Source organism: Sinocyclocheilus anshuiensis, unplaced genomic scaffold (genome assembly GCF_001515605.1).
Source record: "Sinocyclocheilus anshuiensis isolate Anshui unplaced genomic scaffold, SAMN03320099.WGS_v1.1 scaffold199, whole genome shotgun sequence".
In the NCBI taxonomy this organism is placed as follows: domain Eukaryota; kingdom Metazoa; phylum Chordata; class Actinopteri; order Cypriniformes; family Cyprinidae; genus Sinocyclocheilus; species Sinocyclocheilus anshuiensis.
In genome coordinates, this window is record NW_015552582.1 from 1975736 (window position 1) to 1996266 (window position 20531).

The 20531-nt window shown below is 36.4% G+C and overlaps 3 protein-coding genes and 2 pseudogenes across 3 annotated transcripts in view; 1 reads left to right on the top strand and 4 right to left on the bottom strand.

The window, feature by feature from the left end:
- Positions 1-2087: 2087 nt before the first annotated feature.
- Positions 2088-5665, bottom strand: LOC107665295 (cytochrome P450 2J6-like; annotated as a pseudogene).
- A 1001-nt stretch (positions 5666-6666) lies between these two features.
- Positions 6667-10541, bottom strand: cyp2ad6 (cytochrome P450, family 2, subfamily AD, polypeptide 6). The gene is made up of 9 exons (XM_016456139.1): positions 10280-10541; positions 9886-10048; positions 9449-9598; positions 8710-8870; positions 8340-8516; positions 8047-8188; positions 7741-7925; positions 7473-7614; positions 6667-7365 (listed from the first exon to the last, which is right to left on the bottom strand). Exons 1-9 carry the CDS (start codon positions 10460-10462, stop codon positions 7187-7189), a joined length of 1482 nt encoding a protein of 493 aa, XP_016311625.1. The 5' UTR covers positions 10463-10541; the 3' UTR covers positions 6667-7186.
- A 1463-nt stretch (positions 10542-12004) lies between these two features.
- LOC107665318 (cytochrome P450 2J2-like) lies at positions 12005-14838 on the bottom strand (annotated as a pseudogene).
- Positions 14839-16034: 1196 nt separating this feature from the next.
- On the bottom strand, positions 16035-18718 carry LOC107665316 (cytochrome P450 2J2-like). The gene is made up of 9 exons (XM_016456140.1): positions 18400-18718; positions 18077-18239; positions 17830-17979; positions 17552-17709; positions 17275-17451; positions 16992-17133; positions 16634-16821; positions 16416-16557; positions 16035-16270 (listed from the first exon to the last, which is right to left on the bottom strand). The coding sequence occupies exons 1-9, from the start codon at positions 18580-18582 to the stop codon at positions 16095-16097; spliced, it is 1479 nt and encodes a 492-aa protein (XP_016311626.1). The 5' UTR covers positions 18583-18718; the 3' UTR covers positions 16035-16094.
- A 776-nt stretch (positions 18719-19494) lies between these two features.
- cyp2v1 (cytochrome P450, family 2, subfamily V, polypeptide 1) overlaps positions 19495-20531 on the top strand; it is a 5284-nt gene continuing 4247 nt past the window's right edge. Inside the window, exons 1-2 of the mRNA XM_016456141.1 lie at positions 19495-20003; positions 20133-20295. Of these exons, the coding sequence (XP_016311627.1) occupies positions 19794-20003; positions 20133-20295 (373 nt within the window). The 5' untranslated portion in view covers positions 19495-19793. The remainder of the gene's footprint in view (positions 20004-20132; positions 20296-20531) is intronic.

Sequence of the window (20531 nt, forward strand, 5' to 3'; positions counted from 1 at the left end):
CATAACGGGAGTTGTTTTCTCGGTATAATGACTTAATTTTCTCATTATCTCGAGAGTTGTTTTCTCGTTATAACGACTTAATTTTCTCGTGATCTCGACAGTTTTATTTATTTATTTTTTTACAATGATTGTTTGATCTACTGTTGCTATAGTAACGAACTCAACTTTGACACGCATCTGATGGACAGATAAACCATGTGCTCTTACTGTAGCCTATGTCGTGGATATTTCAGCAAATTTTGCTTCGCCTAGTAATAACGTCTACAATACAAAAATAAAGGCTGATCAATCACGGTTGATATTTCCAGAGACAGTACGCTAAACATTTTGTTTGTGTAATTAACATGTTTAAGGTCAAAGCAACACCGCAAACACAGGCGGAGCGCCTTCAGGATGCAGAACTATTCTAAAATCTTTTAGAGCTGCTTGGATTCAACTCACTTTTAATTTTCCTTTTATTTGAAAGAAAATTATATATAATTTGTAATTTTTAGTAGTCATTATATGCTGTGACTGATATCATGTGCGTTACAAGCTTCTGTTTGAAAAGAGCGTTCATGTGTAGGCCTGTGTGTGTATGTGTGTTTGTGTGGTTTCCACAAAGAAATGTAGAAAACACAAAAGATTACAACACTGTAGAACATCACTGAATTAAATTAGCCTATACACTTTATATATAACTCACATTTCTTATCAATATACATTTAATGATTAACGATAAAGATTAATAAGGAAAAGAGGCACGTTACAAATAGCCTACGTTGTTGAAGCCTGTCCTACTGTAGATAAACAGAACATCCCCGCTTATTAACTAACAATAATGTACCTCAAAGAAGCACAAATAAAGATATAGGTGCAAACAGAATACAGTGACGTCAACCTTGGTTTTAATAAGCAGTTATTTTATGATACAGAACGCGTTGGTGAAACTCATGCATCTAGCAAGCACTTAATACACAAAATAGTCATATTGATTCAAGCATTTTACATTTATGAATGAATTAAATGTCAGTAATGAACAATACTGCACAAATTATAGCGATCACGAGGAAGGTCCTATTCTATCCCAAACGCGTACAGTAAAGTGGATATAGCCTACAACACCCCATCAGTTATATTCAGGTCAATAGTGCCACCTGTTGGCGCAGTTTTGTAACTTAGAGAACAACTCCCGTTATGTCGAGATAACGAGAAAATTAAGTCGTTATAACGAGAAAACAAGGAGGAAAAAAAAGATATTGCATGGCCGCTTAGAAGTTCCGTATGTTAATGATCCCAACGTTGAAGTCTTTACTCAAGTCTCACCACTAGATGGCGACTAATTTAAATATTTCCCCATTTTTGCGGTCGTGTCACTAGTGGTGCTGAACTTTTAGAGCTCTCAGAATTAATTTAATTTCAATACAAAATTATATTAAAAAAAATCTTTATATATTATATTATGTACTGGTGGCATTTGCCTTTACAAGAATACACACTAAAGTGCTTGTTTTTAATGATCTGAAATAGAGCCAATACAAATGGATGAGGCAATATTTCCTCAGCCTTGAGAGGGCACACAAAAAAAATCAACACAAACATATTGTGACGTGACTATGGATTTCAACGTTGTTTATTATCATGGCAAAACCTTGCTTATGTTTGCTGACTAATATCTTTCGCTATGCATTATCTGTAATCTTAAAAATCTTAAAAAACTTCATCCCCTGACCCCACAATCTCAAATCAGTGCCAACAGGTAGATGATTCCATAATGTTTAACTTGTTGCAATGACCTTTTCTCTGTTTGTTTTTTTCTAGGGCAATGTTCATCCAACACTTTATTAGTTTTTGCAGACTAGGCATTACTAAGCAGGTTTATGCATGTTTGATTAATGGGAACTAAAGATGTATTCTCTCACACCCATTAATCAAACAAGAACTATACTGAACTTTTACTTTTACTGAGTCTGCAAAAGAAAGGTTTTCTTAGAGATGTTAAACAGATACATTGTCATATTCATTGAAATGTGTATTATATATTATAATTGTTTATAATATTGTTGATTTATTGGTATAATAGAATTCCCATAGTGAGTATGATTTGCTCAGCGTGCCATTGCATGGATCTTGAAGGGGCCCGGGGTGCGCGTTACTCCTATCACTCCATCAAGATTGAGTTTCTCACCCTCTGCTGCTGAAAATCGAAATTTTCTGAACAAACTGACAAAGAAAAGGAAGAGTTCCATTCTCGCAAGCTGCTCCCCCAAACAGACCCTTTTTCCTGTGAGAGAGACAGAGTGGGGAGAGTTTATTGTATATAAGCATTTATTTATTTTGATTATTATTTTGATAAAAGTCTTATGCTCACCAATGCTGCATTTGTTTGATAAAAATACAGTAAAAACAGTAATATTGTGAAATATTATTATAATTTAATCATTAAGAATTTAAGGATTCAGTCTTCAGTGTCACATGATCCTTCAGAAGATATTCTAATATAATGATTTGGCGCTCAAGAAACATTTATTGTTGTTATCAGTGTTGAAACAATTGTGCTGCTTAATATTTTTGTGGAAACTGACACATTTTTTTAGGATTCTTTGATGAATAGAATTGTGTTTATTTTAAATAGAACTTTATAAAAAAATCTTTACTGTCGATCAATTTAAGGCATTCTTGCTGAATAAAAGTTTGTTTTTTTTTTAACAAAAAAATCTTACTGACCCCAAACTTTTGAACGGTAGTGTAAATAATTTATAATAAAGTCTCTTTTTGTATTTCTGTTTTCACTTTACCTGCAGAAAAGGGCATGAATGCGTCCCGCCTCACAAACTGGCCCTCTTTGTCTAAAAAGTGCCCAGGATTGAACTTGTAGGGTGTCTCCCATTCATTCTCATCAAAGAGAACAGAGTGCAGTATGGGTAAAATTACTGTACCCTGGTTGAAACAATAAAATAGGAAGAGTTAGACTTCATATTGTGACAAATTGCACCATTGATCCCTTTCAAAGGGAACCATTTTTGTCAATCAGCCAAATTAATAACTTTTGGAAGTGATATAATTTTTACAATAGGAAAATATTTCTGTATTTAATGTTAGCTGAATAAATTAACCGAGTATCACTCACCTTTTGGGATGAAGCACTCTCCAAGGGTTGTGTCTTTGTCAGCCACCTGCAAGCCATTCATTGGTACAATTTCTCCGAATCTCAGGATCTCATGGATGACAGCCTCTCAGTGTAGGGCATGTTGGCCTTGTCGGCTATACTCGGCTCCTTTGAGCGTCCAATCACTCTGTCTATCTCCCCCTGAACATTTTCTACAAATTAACTCCATATATTCAAATATCAGTTACGTATGAGTTACTACTTGTATGCATAGATTCTTTAAAGCATGTATTTTTCACCTTGTACTTCTGGGTAAGTGATGAGGTATATGAGACCCCAACATAATGCGGTGCAAGTAGTTTCGGTCCCGGCCAGAAACAGGTCTAGAACACATGGAACGATGTTCTCTTCATCAAAACCATCTGTTGTTTCATGTGGCTTCTGGTCAGGGATGGAAGAAGTAAAATAAGTTGCTGTGTTCCTACAAATGCATGCAAGTTAAAGAGGCTAGTTTGTAGTTCTCTTGTCACTTTAATAGTTGTATTACCTTCATCATCTCAATTAGGAAGTTCGGCCTTGTGTTTGACAACAACCAACGAAGGCTTGCAATAATTTGTAGTTACTGAACATGTCATTGTGTGGCCCAGGAAGATGCTTCATAGAGCTGAAAGAAAAACATTTTTATTTACTCATGTGTCTGTACTAGTGCTGCATGACCAGAATTATTTGGAGGAATAGCTCACCTGAAAATGAAAATTGGCTCAAGATTTACACAACCTCAGGTCATCCAAGATGTAGATGAGTTTGTTTCTTCTACAGAACAGGCTTTTGAAACTAGGTATCAGTTGCTCACCAATGGATCCTTCTAATGGCACCCATTCACTGCAGAGGAGCCATTGGGGAGCACATGATAATAAAATGCTACATTTCTCCAAATCTGTTCTGATGAAGAAACCAACTCATCGTGGCCTGAGGGTGAGCAAATTTTCATTTTTGGGGTGAACTTTTAAATGATTTATTTGGTTATTTATTTTACAAAGACAGTCTTGTTGTTTAAGGCCTTTGTGGTCACTTTATCCTAAAATTAATACTTTCCCAGTGTTTATTCAAAATAATAAAGTAGCTCCCAGCCAACTGACTAACTGTATTATTACATAAAGGACAATTATCAGAAAGAAAAATCATTTATTTACCTGTCCCCGAATGGACCCCTCTAATTGAATGCTTTTAGATATGTATTTTAGCATTGTCCTGAATTGGTGGTTTGCATAATCAAATCTCTGGCCGAACACCATTTGACAGATGATATTGGAAACAGCCTTTTTGAACAGGATTGTTGGGTCAAACACCTCCTGAGAAGGACAAAAACTAAATGAGTCCTGTTATTTACCTTAAATTGATTCTGATACATGCAAAGTATTGTGTACCTTTCTGTTTGTCAATCTCATCTAGCAAGAAGCGGCTCTCTTCACAGATGGCCAGCTCCATTGTTTTCTTTCCCAACCCAAAGTTCCTCAGTGTTGACATAGCAAAACGTCGTTGCTTCTTCCACATTTCACCATTACTGAAGAAGAGTCCAGCTGTCCGGACACGAATTATGTAGTGTTATGTGTTAAGATACTGAAAGTTTAGGACCTGAAACTTTTTTTCCCAACAAATAATCAGTGGAAGTATGTATGTAAACTTCAGAAGATGTTGATCGTCAGCTCCTGCAGGTTGATCAAAATATTATATGAGCTGTGTTATTTTCTATTCATTGTATGTCATTTTTTTTTGCAACCCTTTTACCAAGCTTTAGGACATGTCTAAACAGTTTGGGACGGTTACAAATACTTTTTTAAATATTTATTTTAGAAATAAATAACAGATCCAAATGATGTAACTATTTGGGTTTCACAATTTAAAGGATTGTTTATGTTTTGTTAATAAAGGGGGTTTGGTTCTCCAGATTCACAATAAACAGTGCTTCATGGTCATAACCATTTGACCTACCATTGCCCGAGCAGACTCACCATTGCACTGGACTGTAGGGACGATCAACAACGTTTTCAGCTTGAGTCACCAAGGCCTCCTTCACCAGTTTATAACCAGTGATGAAGACCACTTTGTCTCTTCCTAATCGCAGACTGAATATATTGTTGTAGGCATGGCCTAGCTGTCAGGACAACAACATTTCAGACGCTTGAAGCATGTGACTGGAGCTAATGCAAATCATTGGGTTCATAAATATTTTTTGGTCAGCTAACTGCAAGCATGATCAAGTAAAACTGATATACACTATCACGTAATCTATCTCAATATTTTTTTAATGTTTTTTTTTTTCTTACATTTTAATAAACACTGTCCTGTCCTATCAACCCAGAAGTGTCAATACTGTCTGCTCACCTTTGTCAGATATATATGCGGCTCCTTCGAGTCAATGTTGAAGACATTTCCTAGGAGTGGAAGAGAGAAAGGGCAGAGTGGGTAATTCGGTGGGTTTCTGTTCTTCACATAGTCTGCCACCAAGAGAAATGCCACTACGAAGAGCAGTAGTCCTTTAAAATCAAGAATCTCGAGATTTGAGGTTAGCACCATGACAGGCGAAGAAGAAAAATGTGAGGTTTGCAGAGTGTATATGTTGAACAGACAGCCTTTGTCCATCTATTCAGCCTGCCACTCCCCTCATATTTCTCTCAATAGATGTAATGTTTTATAACAGAAAATGGACTCAGAGTTACAAGATCTTGATGGATTAGATTACTCTTGTTATGTGAGAGATTTTTGCGTGTCAAATGTATGTCGGCTAATATGTTCATTCATTTTAATGGGGAGTCTTCCTCAGATTGAGTTATTCTCTGCAGCACGAGTGAGACGAGCAGTGAGGTGAACTATTGGAGCTTAAGCCTTGCAGGTTCATTTTTAACCGTGCTTGACTTTTGCCATAATGTTAATGATTGAATCCTCACCACTCTCACATATCATTCAGTGCTATATTTGCTCTTTGATTTGCAGTGTAAATAGGTGACAAATGATGTCAGTGCAAAACACATGATCCTGATATGTCCAAAACACTTTCCATACAAAACTGTCACTGGGGCAGTATCCAAAGGCACAAAAGATAAAAGGTACATTTTTGTACATTATACCTCTTAATGGTACATATTAGTACCTTAAATATACATATTAGAACTTTAAAATTACATATTAGTACCTAAAGTGTATATTAGGTACTACCCCATTTGTATCTTTTTTTCTGAGAGTGTAGATTGAATTAATGTTTTATAGCTTTTAAATCAATCAATAAGGTGCACTAATGGTCACTCAGGGAAAGGTTACATGTCTAGGTTTGAAAATGAGGTGTAAAATAGCAAAATCACAAAGATACATGTACATGAATTCTTCAATACAGGTAGACAGGTTAAAGGTAAGTAATAAAACGACAGAAAAACAACTGTGTGTGTGTGTGTGAAGATGTTTAATGTTTTTGAAAGAAGTATCTTATGCTCACATAAGACATTAATTTGACATTTATTTGTTCGGAAAAAAACCCCAGTAAACATAACAATTAACATAATTATATTAACACAACACACACACTAAGCAATCACAAAGAAGGGGGGAAAAACACCTAGTCACCATGTATATCGAAGGTGTGGCACCCTACAGAAGTAATAAGAGGCTGGCAAGCACATATTCATAATGTTTTTAAACAGTTATGCATAATCAATAAATGTTGTAGGAGGGAAAGAAATAATGCATACAGAGCTAAAGGATCCCACATTCTAACAACTGTTCTGTTTTCAGACAGAACAAATTCTTTCCTTGTGTAGACAGGAAGTGTTTAAGCCCAGAGCACATTTCCTGTGTTTGTTTGATTGTACAGATCATAATCTATGTAATGGTGGGACATTATGGCAAAATACAAAATACAAAAAAAAAAAAAGGATTTGGAATTCCTAGACATAATGTACACTTTAAATGACTTTGTATTTGTATTATTTATATATGCATATAAAAAAGACCCAAAGTGTAACCGTAAACATAAGGAAGCTGTGGGTGATATTTCTTGCATAAAATTTGCTATACCCCATACACTGCATCCTCAAACAGCAGGATTTAGCATCTCGGGTGAGCGCAGAGCTTGTATGGCAGAGGGGCTTGTGTGAAGCCCACCTGGCTCTCCAGACTGGGCTCCTCACCAGGAGGAGGACTGAAACTGAAGTTCTGCAGGAGAATGGTGAGAAAGATGAACAGCTCCACGTGAGCCAGGTGCTCTCCTGGACACTGCCTTTTGCCTGTCAATGGATCGCAGTTGAATTACATATTTTGCAGTCATATGTTCTACAGTTGTGGTTTAAAATTGACTAAGGTACAGCAAAAATAAGCAGTGGATGAACTGTACCTGCTGAGAAGGAAAAGAAGGCATTTCTCCTGCAGAACTGGCCTTCAGAGTCTAGAAAGTGTCCAGGGTTAAAGATGTCTGGTGTTTCCCATTCATGTTTGTCATACAGCACTGATGTCAGATTAGTGATTATCACAGTCCCCTTAGTTCAGCACAGGAAGTGGTTATAATAATAATAATAGAGTGTTATTTTAAACTTATAATACAATTTAAACATTAATGTTTTAATGTTTAAATCATTCAAAATAACACAATATTCTTCTTTTACCTTTGGTATAAAATAGCCTCCCAGATCTGTGTCCTTTCTCACAGTTCTAGCCATACTGAGAGGCACAAGGTTTGCTTTTCTGAGAACCTCATGAATGAAAGCATTGGTGTAATGCATGTTTGCCTTATCAGACATAGTAGGTGGACGGGAGCCAATCACCTGATCAATCTCTGACCGGACCTTCTCTAGATTAGAAAACATTTTGAGAACATTGTCGAGATACAACAATGCACAATAAGAAGTAAAGTTGTTTTGTCCATTTTTACTGTTATTAAAGTGTTATTTAAGTAATATTATTGTATATACCTTGAATATCAGGGTACTTGATCATGTAAAGCAGTGCCCATCGGAGTGTGTTGGTCGATGTTTCAGTTCCACCCTCGAACAAGTCTACCATGCACCACACCAGACTGCCAAAATTAAACCCTGCCTTGGTGTCATTCTTTCTCTAAGCCCCAAAATGAAACACAAGGACATGAATAAGTAGCAGTAATTTACTTAATAATGCAATTAATTAATTAATTCAGGAACATACTTGGGTACATCACCTTACATTACATTATTGATGCTGAACTTAAAATTATGTTACCAAGTTTTACCTTCTCTGTTTCTGTCAGATAGGCATCAATATAATCTCTGGGATTGTTGCTGTCCCAGTCTTGTCTGTGTTGCTCAGCCTTTTCTTTCAGGAAGTTTTCTAACTTTTGGTAGTTTGAGATTATTGTCTGATGGGATCCTGGCAACCATTTCATTATACCTGGGAAGGCATCATACAGCTAAAAAAACAAAACAAAAAACATGAAAGCTTTGTTAAAATGATGAGTAATATCCATGGTGATACTGTGCTTCAAGCTTCAATGTCTGTACATCTATATTTCAACACAGTTTTTCCCTAAACACAAGTGTTATAATATGTGATAGATTTAAGTGTTCTTTTAAATAAAAAGTTGTATTTTCAATGGATACTACCTGGTTCCACACAGATCCCGTAAGAAACACTGACTCTGCGCTCATTTGTAGACGCTTCTGGAAATCAACATCATCATACTCATATCGATGGCCAAACACCAGGCTACCAATAACATTGGCCACTGCGTTGTTAATTTTGACCAGAGGGTTAAATGGGTAGCCTGTGTGACAGGGTAAAAACAATGACAGAATGATATTTATTTACTGAATATTTTGGTATAAGACGCTTCAGAGAAGTTATTTGAAATGCAAGAGGCTTGTAAAACCATTCTAGTGTGATTACACCTTTAAAATAAAGGTTCCAAAAGGGGGGTTTCATGGTGATGCCTTAGTGGTTCCCAATCCTGGTCCTGGATAACCCCCAACACTGCACATTTTAGATGTCTCCCTATTCAAACACACCTGATTCAACTCATCAGCTCATTAGTGAAGACTCCAAGACCTCAAATATGAGTGTCAGATAAGAGAGACACCAAAAACGTGCAGTGTTGGGGGTTCTCCAGGACCAGGATTGGGAACCACTGCCTTAGAAGAACCATTTTGGCTTCCCCAAAGAACCTTGCACTGAACAGTTCTCAAAAAAACTGTTTTTAATTAGGTTAAAGTACATTTCAATAATCTAAAGAACCGTTTTGCAGTATAAAAAGACCTTTTGTCCATTTGAATCCATGGGTTCCATATGATAAAGGTTCCTCGTGGAAAATAAGATTCAATAAAAAAACTGTAGATGGGTTCTTACCCTGCTCTTCTTTAAATGCTCCACACAGGAAGTAGCACTCTCGTTGAATATGTTTTTCTAGAGTCTTCCTCCCCTCTCCAAAGTTTTTCAGGTGACTCATAGAAAACTGCTGTTGTTTCCTCCATGAGTAGCCATTGTTAAAGGACAATCCTTTCTCAGTCAGGGGTCAGCATCAAAGACAATGGAAGAAAATTGTGTTTAGACCGGCTATACAATCAGAGAGGATGTTTTTCTGATTAGCATCCATCATTTGCATCTATTGAGCAAGACCACTTTGCTTATCTGCAATAAAACTATATACAATAATCACCAATTATCCTGCTACTGTAATTCCATACATACAGTAGCTGTATTATAAACAAACATTTTGTGTTTCCTTTCTTTAACACATTGGTCGTCTTATTGCTATTGTTAGATTATTAAGTATAGTGACTTACCTCTGCCTTTATAAAGTGTGTCAAATAAAGGTGAAACAGGGCGGTCAGTGAAGGTTTCCCCTTGAGAGATCAAAACATCCTTCACCATTTTAAACCCGGACACATACACTATTTTATCACTTCCATTTCTGACACTGAAGATGTTCCCATATTTCTCAATCAGCTGGAAAAATAGAAATAATTAATTAATTAATTAAATTACTAATCAAGTAGCACATGTGAAAATACAAAAAAACAAAAACAAAAAACATGCCATTCTGTATTTACTTGATTTAAAAAAATATATATATTCATATAAAAATAATATTATTATTGTTAAATTATATATTAAATTAGCAATATCTTAATGTTACATTATTATGTCAGTGTTGTAATAAATTTATGAGTCCCTCACCTGGTCCACAGTTTTATAGTTAACATCAGTGAAGACATTTCCTAGGATGGGTAGCGGCCAGGGTCCTGGTGGAAAATTTGCTGGATTTTTATGTCTGATGAAATCTATAAGCAGCAGCAGTAAACAAATCAAAAACAAGCAGCTTTTAAAATCCAGGCACTCATATAAAGAATATAAAATCATGGCTGAGTCTATGGGCAGCCGATTCCTCTGAGGTAAACCAACTTAATTTAGCCAGGTTGTTGTGAATAGGGTGTGTGTGAGAGAGTGCACGAGTACTGTTTATCTGAAAAGAGAGAGTTAATGTGGGTCTCAGCAGCAAGGGGCCATATGAGCAGTTTGGGAGCCATTATGTAACCCTGTTACGTAATCAATGTTTGTAGTTCATGCTATAGTTTCCAACAAAAACAGAGCCCCAATTCAACCTCTGTGTGAACCTTCTGCATTCCAAATAAATCTCTACCAGGATCAAGTCATAAATAATGACTGAATTACACAGTTGAACTTTATAAGACTGAAGAGATAAGTCATATGCACACATGCAGAGCAGACAGCAGATAAGAACATCTGTGCAATCATGACAATGCTAAAGTGTTTTAGTTGGACGACATGTTTCTTAATGCATAACAGTACAGAACACTACAGCTAAAACATAATATAAATGTGTGTAATGTACCATATGAATGTTTTAGGTACTTGCTTCCACAGGGCCTTTGTTCCTGAATGAATAAGTAGTCAAGAGGGTTGGGGAGGTAATAAGACACCTTTGTTTTGCTCTCTTCCTCTTATTCTCTGTAGAGATGTTGTGAAATGTAATTCAGGCCTAATATGTGCTGCTCCATTTTGACAGTCTGAGAGGTTTGTAAATGTGCTTTTTATCACACTTTTTAACACTGGGTTCAATTAATACACTCTAAGATTTTAAATAAAGGAACGAAGTTGAAAAAGTATGAAAATACTATTTCAGTCTTTCTACTTAAACATGTTTAATTAAACGTGTTACTTGACATTTCTTTGTAATTATTTCTGAAATGTACTATCAATTTTTGAGTGGAAATTGTTTCTACACTATTTTTTTTTTTATTCAGTAGTAAGTGTTAATTGAACAAACAAAATTGTTAAAAAGGGACAAATTAATGTGGACCTCCTGCACATCAGAGAGGGACATTTGTCCTACAAACACACACTCTGAATCTAAAAAGGGAGTTTGTCCCTGCTATGTGTAGACTGTACACTCAGTGTTTCAGGCTTCAAGAGGAAGAGGCCTTTCATGGTTTTGGGGTCGCAGTAAGTTACGTAATACCCCAGCTGTTGTTTAACAATGAGTCTGTGACATTCCTTTACTTAGTATAGTTAAAGTAACTCAAAGAATAGTCTTTTTAATATGAAAACATTCTAGTTATCTCTATTTTTTTGCATGAAACAGAGATGTTTCCAGTGACAAATTTTCAACCCAGGTGTAATTTATTTACATGACAGATATGATTATTTACACATCGTAAATCATTTACACAGTGCATTAATATCAATACATGTGCATTTATACATCAAAATCATTAATACATGTATTTAAACATTTACATTTATACATTAAAATCAAGTGTACAACATTGCAACAATGTTACGTTTTGAAAAATGTGGAAATGAGATGCTAACATAAAAGATAATCATCCAGAAACACATAAGAAAACATACTTTGTCTAATTTTACTGACTTTGTTTTGTTCTAACGTGAGGAAACACACATACAGTAGGGAGCAGGAGCATATGTGAACCATATCTCGCCCACCAAACTGGGTTCCTCTCCTGGACATTTGGAGATGGTGAACAGGGAGGTGAAAAACAGGAAGAACACCTGACGAGTCAGCTGCTCTCCCAAACACGCTCGCTTACCTGTGAGCAGATGCCATAATGCAAAATTAAAAATCACATTGCGGCATTGACAAGAGAAAACCTGACAAGTAAATAACTACAACTATGATGACATTATATTAACCTAGATACTTTTTTTCAACAGCCTCACTAGCGTGACAGATTGACAGTGGTTGGTGCTCATCTCTCATTGTAGTGAAATCCAATTCATTCTAGTGAATCAGTTCATCCTAAACATCCTCTCTCACATGTAGCATTATAAAGTTAAATTCATTCAAGTCAGTCAGTTCATCCTAAAAATCCTCTCATTTTTAGCATTGTAAAGTCAAACAAATACAATTCACCAATTTCAATGACTTGGTTATGTAAATGTAGGTATTTTTGTTGTATAACAGCCTGAGAGTTCATTCCACTCACTGTTTTGTGAAAAAAAAAAAAAGTCACTCATTAAATTATAAATTATTGCATTTGTTATTCGTTAGTTTTTTATTAATTTATAAAAGCAAATTGCCCTGTTAAAGTGAGTGCTAGTTTTGTTCTTCTGTATTTAATACTAGTCCACAAAAAAAAAAAATCACACACTGAGATGTAAATGTTTATAAAATATTACCTGATGAAAAGGGCAGAAACGCATCTCTCTTCCGAAACTGGCCATTTTCAGTCAGGAAGTGTCCTGGGTTAAAGGTGTCTGGTGTCTCCCATTCGTTTGGATCATGCAGGACTGAGGACAGGATTGTTGAAACAGCAGTGCCCTAATAAAGGGAGAATGAAAACATTTGTGTAGCAACCAACAATGGCTGATTGACATAAGAAATGTATGCCGACATCAGATCATTGTCTATATTTTAAAATACATGTATCTTTCAATCAAGACTAGTCTTGAATAGAATAGAATAGAATAGAATAGAATTCATACCTTAGGAATGAAGTATCCTCCTAGTGTTGTGTCTTTAACAGCTTTTTTAGGGAATCCCAGTGGAACAACATCTCCAAGTCTTTGTATCTCGTGGATTACAGCATCAGTGTAGGGCATTTTAACTCTGTCAGCCAAACAGGGTTGACGCGACTGTCCAATCACCCTGTCTGTCTCTTCCTGGACCTTTTCTGAATGGGAAATACAAGTTGGTTGTAAAGTGGTAACAATGTGGTGACAATATGTCTATTCTTTAAAAATTAAAACCAAACTCACTCTGTGTTTCTGGATATTTGATCATAAAAAGCAGACCCCAGCGTAATGTAGTAGCAGTGGTCTCTGTCCCGGCCTCAATCACGTCCAGGCAAGTTATCACTAACCCTTCTATGTTAAAACCAGCCTTGGGTCACTCTTTTTCTGTGGAAAAAAAAAAAAGTACTGAATTATTCAAAATTCAAATTCAAAAAGAAAATTCCACCTTTACTTACTGTACCTTTTCCATCTCAGTCAGATAGTTGTCTATTAAGTCACGAGGGTTTGAAGGGTCCCAGTCATCTTTGTGTTTAATGATCTCTCCTCTCAGGAAGTTTGTGATCTTCTTATAGTTGGAAAAAATAGTCTGGTGGGGGCCAGGTAAATATTCCAATAGCCGAGGACACACATTGTACAGCTGTAAAAGATGACATTATGGGTGATGAATACAGATTTTGAATTATAATTAACTCACAGGACGTTAAAATATGAAAGTAGTGTCTAAGAATGCTATCATGAATCAGTACCTGTGCTCTAGGAGAGCCCATTAACTGAACGCATTCAGTGTCAAGACGCAGGATTCTTTGGTAACATTCATCATTGACCAAATATCAAACAAGCAACAGTATTTGAGACAGCACCGTTTAAGATGGTCAAAGGGTTGAAAGGTCCTGTTTGAGAGAAAAAATGGATGTTTATTAAATTGCAAATTGGTGTCATTCTTCTTTGCCCCAGTGAACTAAAATTCTCCAGTTAGTGAGACATTTACACTATACCCTTTTCTGTCTTAAAGGCATCACAAAGGTAGACACACTTTTGCTGGATGCTGTGCTCAAGGCTTTTCTTCCCCTCTCCAAACATCCGCAAATGAAAGGCAGCAAACTTCCTATGTGACCGCCACAGGTATCCATTACTCAGTGATATACCTTTAATGATGAAATCTGATTATCATTAATAAAAAATCAAACTCCTTTTGAGAATAAAAACTGGTATTAAGCATTAAGGTCATTGTGGTCAGTGCACTTACCAATTGCCTTAAAAACTTTGTGAAACAGAGGGACATTTGGCATTCTGAGTAATGAGGGCCTCCTTTACCATTTTATATCCAGATATGATTACTATTTTATCACTGCTCACTCTTAAGCTGAACACCTTCCCATAGACTTCAGCCAACTGAAATTCAAAATATTTATTTTATTTTATTTATATCAATCAGGAACATTGATAGTTACTATTTTCTTTACAAAAAGTCCAGAAACAATGCAATAAATTAAATCATCTCTAAAATGGCTTTAAATTGACATACATGCAAATTAAAACCATATGAATTTAGCTCCCACCTTAGCCATGGTCCTAAAATCCATCTTGGTGAAGACAGTTCCCAGGAAAGGCACAGGCCAGGGTCCTGGCGGGAAATTGGAAGGATTCTTGTTTTTGATCATATCAACAAGGAGCAGAAATACAAAAAATAAAATGATTCAGCTTTTAAAATCAAATTTGTCATAAATCAAGTGCAGGATCATGGTGGTAGAGGAATGGCAGGTGCTCTTTGTCTTATTTGAGCTCTGTGGTTTGTAAATGATTATTGGTATAAATACACTGAACAAAATTATAAACGCAACACTTTTGTTTTTGCCCCCATTTTTCATGAGCTGAACTCAAAGATCTAAGACTTTTTCTATGTACACAAAAGGCCTATTTCTCTCAAATATTGTTCACAAATCTGTCTAAATCTGTGTTAGTGAGCACTTCTCCTTGGCCGAGATAATTGATGATTATTGCACAGGTGTGCCTTAGGCTGGCCACAATAAAAGGCCACAAAAGTGTTGCGTTTATAATTTTGTTCAGTGTACTTTTGAACAGGACTGGGAGATGTAAATACTGGAAGGGAGGAGTAGAAAGATATTACATAAGGAACTCCAGATTCTATGAAGGTGGAGAACGAAACCCAATGGAAACACATTTATCAAAAGTAAAAGTTTAATGATAAGCGCATAAGATATTACAAACACATGGACAACATCACGATCTGGCCTGACATGTCGGCATCTGCACTAGAGGTTTAAAACTATGTTAATACTTTCTTTCTGCAGCTTTAATCGTATATGTACATATAGTAACATCATTTGGCTGCTCTTTATCTTTTTCCATGCTTTCATATACATTGGTACATTTTAATATGTACAATAATTGCAAGCTCATTACTGAGTTCAAGGGTGAATATGAATAATTATTAACTTGAATCTAAGAATCACAATGACTACTGCAATGACATTGCATTTTTAAAACTACGTAACAGAGATATTTATTGCAACAAATGGTTTGCCCAGTTGTGATTTATTTACATAAACATCAAAAGAGCGCTTAGTAAATCACACACAGTATACAGTTTTTATGAATACATGTTGTGATATATGACATACATTTGTAGATCAGAACAAATAGGTATTAGTATTAAAACACTGTGAAGATAAACCACCACTATGAAGCCTACTTAATGGTAACATAAAGAATGAAAACTTACATACTTGGTAGTAGATATTCTATCATAACAGATATCCATAAACATGCTACAAAAAAAATGTATGTGTATACTCTAACGCAGTGGTTCTCAAACCTGTCCTGGAGTACCCCCTGCCCTGCACATTTTGTATGTCTCCCTCATCTATCACACCTGATTCAACTCATCAGCTCATTAGTGGAGACTGCAAGACCTGAAGTGGGTGTGTCAGATATAGGGAGACATACAAAATGTGCAGTGCTGGGGGTAACCACTGCTCTAACGTGAGGACAAACACATACGGTAGGGAGCAGGAGCATATGTGAACCATATCTCTCCCTCCAAACTGGGTTCCTCTCCTGGACATTTGGAGATGGTGAATTGCTGCAGCAGAGAGGTGAAGTATAAGAAGAGCTCCTGACGAGCCAGCTGCTCTCCCAAACACGCTCGCTTACCTGTGAGAAGTTGCCATCAGCTAAACTTAAAAATCCTAACGTGGCATGGACAACAATTATTCACTCACCCGAAGTCAATAAAAATAATTAAATACAAGCATATCACTTTTTAGAAGTTATATCAGATGAAATGTTTGCACATTACCTGCTGAAAATGGCATGAAGGCATCTCTCTTCCAAAACTGGCCATTTTCAGTCAGGAAGTGTCCTGGGTTAAAGGTGTCTGGGGTTTCCCATTCGTTTGGATCATGCAGGACTGAAGACAGGTTTATTGTAATAGAGGTGCCCTAATAAAGAGAAAATGCCAACTTCACTGTTCTAGACAGGACTACACCCGTAAATAGAAAAGAATATAATTCATACCTTAGGAATGAAGTATCCTCTTAGTGTTGTGTCTTTAACAGCTTTTTTAGGGAATCCCAGTGGAACAACATCTCCAAATCTTTGTATCTCATGGATAACAGCCTCAGTATAGGGCATATTAACTCTATCAGCCAAACAGGGTTGACGCGACTGTCCAATCACCCTGTCTATCTCTTCCTGGACCTTTTCTGAATGGGAAATACAAATATTACTTGTATAATGTGTGTGTTTTTAGACAACTCGTTCATGGAAAACTCCTGGACCTGATGCATTTCTAAGCTAACTTGCAGATGGCATATAACCCGCATGCTTCAAAAGAAGATCCATGATCATTCCTGTTTTAAAAATCAATACTCACCTTGGATTTCTGGGAACTTGATCATAAAAAGCAGACCCCAGCGCAATGTTGTAGTTGCGGTTTCTGTCCCGGCCTCAATCAGGTCTAGACAAGTCACTACTAACCCTTCAATGTTAAAACCAGCCTCAGGATCACTCTTTTTCTGCACAGGTGGGAATCAATATAAAAATATGCAAAAACTCTCTTATCAAAACAGCCTTAGGTTGATCAAATGGTAGTTGCCTGGAAATGTACCTTGTTTGTATTTTAAAAGCTTAACGAAATAAAATCCAACTTTAGTTACCTTTTCCATCTCAGTCAGATAGTTGTCTATTAAGTCACGTGGGTTTGAAGGGTCCCAGTCCTCTTTGTGTTTAATGATCTCTCCTCTCAGGAAGTCTGTTATTTGCTTATAGTTGGAAAAAATTGTCTGGTGGGGGCCAGGTAAATATTCCAAGAGCCGAGGACACACATTATACAGCTGTGAAAGATGACATAATGGGTGATGAATACAGATTTTTATTACAATGAACTCAAAGGTTATGAAAGTAGAGTCTAAGAATGCTATTATGAATCAGTACCTGTGCTCTAGGAGAGCCTATTAACTGAATGCATTCAGTATCAAGACGCAGAATTTTTTGGTAACATTCATCATGATACTCAAAGCGTTGTCCAAATATTAAGCAGGAGATGATATTTGAGACAGCACTGTTCAAGGTGACCATGGGGTTAAAAGGTCCTGTTTGAAAAAAAAAAACATGTATACATAAGTATATATATACATTTTTCTCTCCAAATCATTTTTTATTCTATTCATAAAATTCATGAAAATTGAACTCTCCAGACACTTAGACCATACCCTTTTCTGCCCTAAAAGCATTACAAAGGTGGACACATTCTTGTTGAATTCTGAGCTCAAGGCTTTTCTTCCCCTCTCCAAAGGTCCGCAAATGGGAGACAGCAAACTTCCTATGCATCCGCCACAGGTATCCATTACTCAGTATCGTACCTTCATAATATGAATGAATGAAAGAATTTCAATACTATTTGAGTGAATAATGAACCTTAATTTTAAGCTTAAATGTCATTATGGTCAGTGTACTTACCGATTCCCTTAAAAACTTTGTGAAACAGAGGGACATTTGGACGGTCAACGAAACTGTCAATCTGAGTAATGAGGGCCTCTTTTACCATTTTATATCCAGAAACAATTATCATTTTCTCACTGCCCACTCTTAAGCTGAATATGGTCCCGTAGACTTCAGCCAACTGAAATTCAAAATATATTTATATTAACAGGTATTCGATAATATAATATAATATAATATAATATAATATAATATAATATCAATTTGATAACATCCACCAAAAAATCTGTCTAAAAATAACATAAATTGGCATGCAAATAAATTATGCAATTTGCTCCTACCTTATTCACGTTCCTAAAATCTATCTCAGTGAAGACATTTCCCAGGAATGGTAGAGGCCAGGGTCCCGGGGGGAAACTGGAAGGATTCCTATATTTGATAATATCTACAAGAAGCAGTAAAACAAAGCATAAAATGATCCAGCTTTTAAAGTCAAAGCTTTCATATATAAATTGCAGGATCATGTTGAAGAAAATGGCACATTCCCTTTGTCAGAGAATGTCAGAGTACTGGATAGCTGCAGTCTATAAATGCTTATGCTTGACTGGGAAACGGTCGTCATTTGAGCAATGCAACTGGCAGTGAAACCAGGCCCCGCCTTTCACACAGAGACTGTTGACCCCCTCTCCATGCTTAGGAGGCCCTGCTGAAAAAAAGTAAGGAAAGGAGAGGAGAAATATTCCATGAAGGAGGGAGAAACAGACCCTTATTACTATATCAATATTTGAACACCTACATTTGTCAAAAGAATCTGTAATAACATGGGATAAATTAACATCTTACCTTGGATTTCATATAGGCTACTTAATAATCATTTCCAATTTCAAAACAGTGTTAAAGGGAGAATCTGATGAATTGTTACCTCAGATCTAAAGGAAGGAACCCGCAGTGTCTTGTTCCCCACGTCACTAGCCATTTCATTTCGATTTTTTTATATTCGTTAAATAAGTTCACTGATTACTTGTTGTCTTTCCTGCAGGTTACACAGTAACACAAGTAGTTGGCGACGTGATTGTTGTGTGTGCGCGTATGTTTTGTGTGTTTGTGAATGAGTCATTTGATAATTTAATCAAATAAACCGTTATTTAAAAAATTGCGCGTCTACATATTAAGAGATATAGCCTATCGGAAAGAGAGCGTCCCACAAACGAAAGCAAAGCAGTTCATCCATTTTTATTTTATTTTACTTACGTATTTATTTATTTTTTATTTGGTCGACCGCTAGAAATGAGTTATATCATGCTATTTATTTTTCATGTCTCGTTCAGTAGGCATACACCTCACAGACTCGAAACATCTCGTGTAGCTCAGTGCAGGGGGCGGTATTCATTAGACCCAGCCAATGAAATGGTCCTACACAGTTTGGACTAGAATGCTATTTGTTCGCGCTAGTGTCGGTCATTCAAAGCAGAAAATCAGTCAAGTTACATAAGGAAGATTCCGTGTATAAAAATATGAGCATGGACTGGACGATTCGTTTAACGTTACCTTTAAAAAAAATCATTCAGAAACACCGATTCGTTCACGAACAGGTCTCTCTCCGAATATCAGGTGTTCGAAATGTTTGTTGCACGTTGTTGAAAACAAAAGTGAACCAGGAAGTAAACAAATTAAAGCCAAACTTTTCGCGTAGTCACGTTTCTCAGTGCAGAATAAAGGGGATAAACGCGTGAAAATGGTCTTGGAGAATATTTTGTTGTCTTTAGCCTCAGTGCAGTGGACAGATGTAGGGACCGTATTACTGATGTTCGTCATCTTTCTGCTGATCTCAGACCATCTGAGAAACAGAAAGCCTAGAAACTATCCCCCTGGACCCACACCTCTCCCTTTTATTGGGAATGCTGTCAACCTGGATGCTAAACAACCACATATTCATTTAACTAAGGTAATTCACAGCCTCTTATTGTTGTGATTTCTAAGTCTGACAGCATTTTGAGGCCTGATATCTTAATCCCTGTAACCCTGATTATTTTTCACTTTTTATTTTTTTTTCATGTTGTTTCTTTCCCTGCAGATGTCAGACCATTATGGTAACATTTTCAGCTTGCGTCTGGGAAACTTAAACACTGTTGTTGTGAATACCTACAGTATGGTCAAGAAAACTCTTATTGATCATGCAAACATTTTCACAGGCCGTCCAACCAATGATGTGCTCAAAAGAATAATTAAGTGCCAAGGTATACATGTTCGGAGAATACCTTTAAATGACATTCTAACACTCTCTAAATATCACATCTTTCATGTAATGTCTGGCAACAGGTGTAACCTTCAATAATGGCTACAGCTGGAAGCAACAGAGGCGTTTCACTCTTAGTACTCTTAAATACTTTGGCGTAGGAAAGAGGAGCGCAGAACCTGACTTATATTTAGGTTTATCATGCTTTATAGTTTGTTATTGTCAGAATTCTGCATA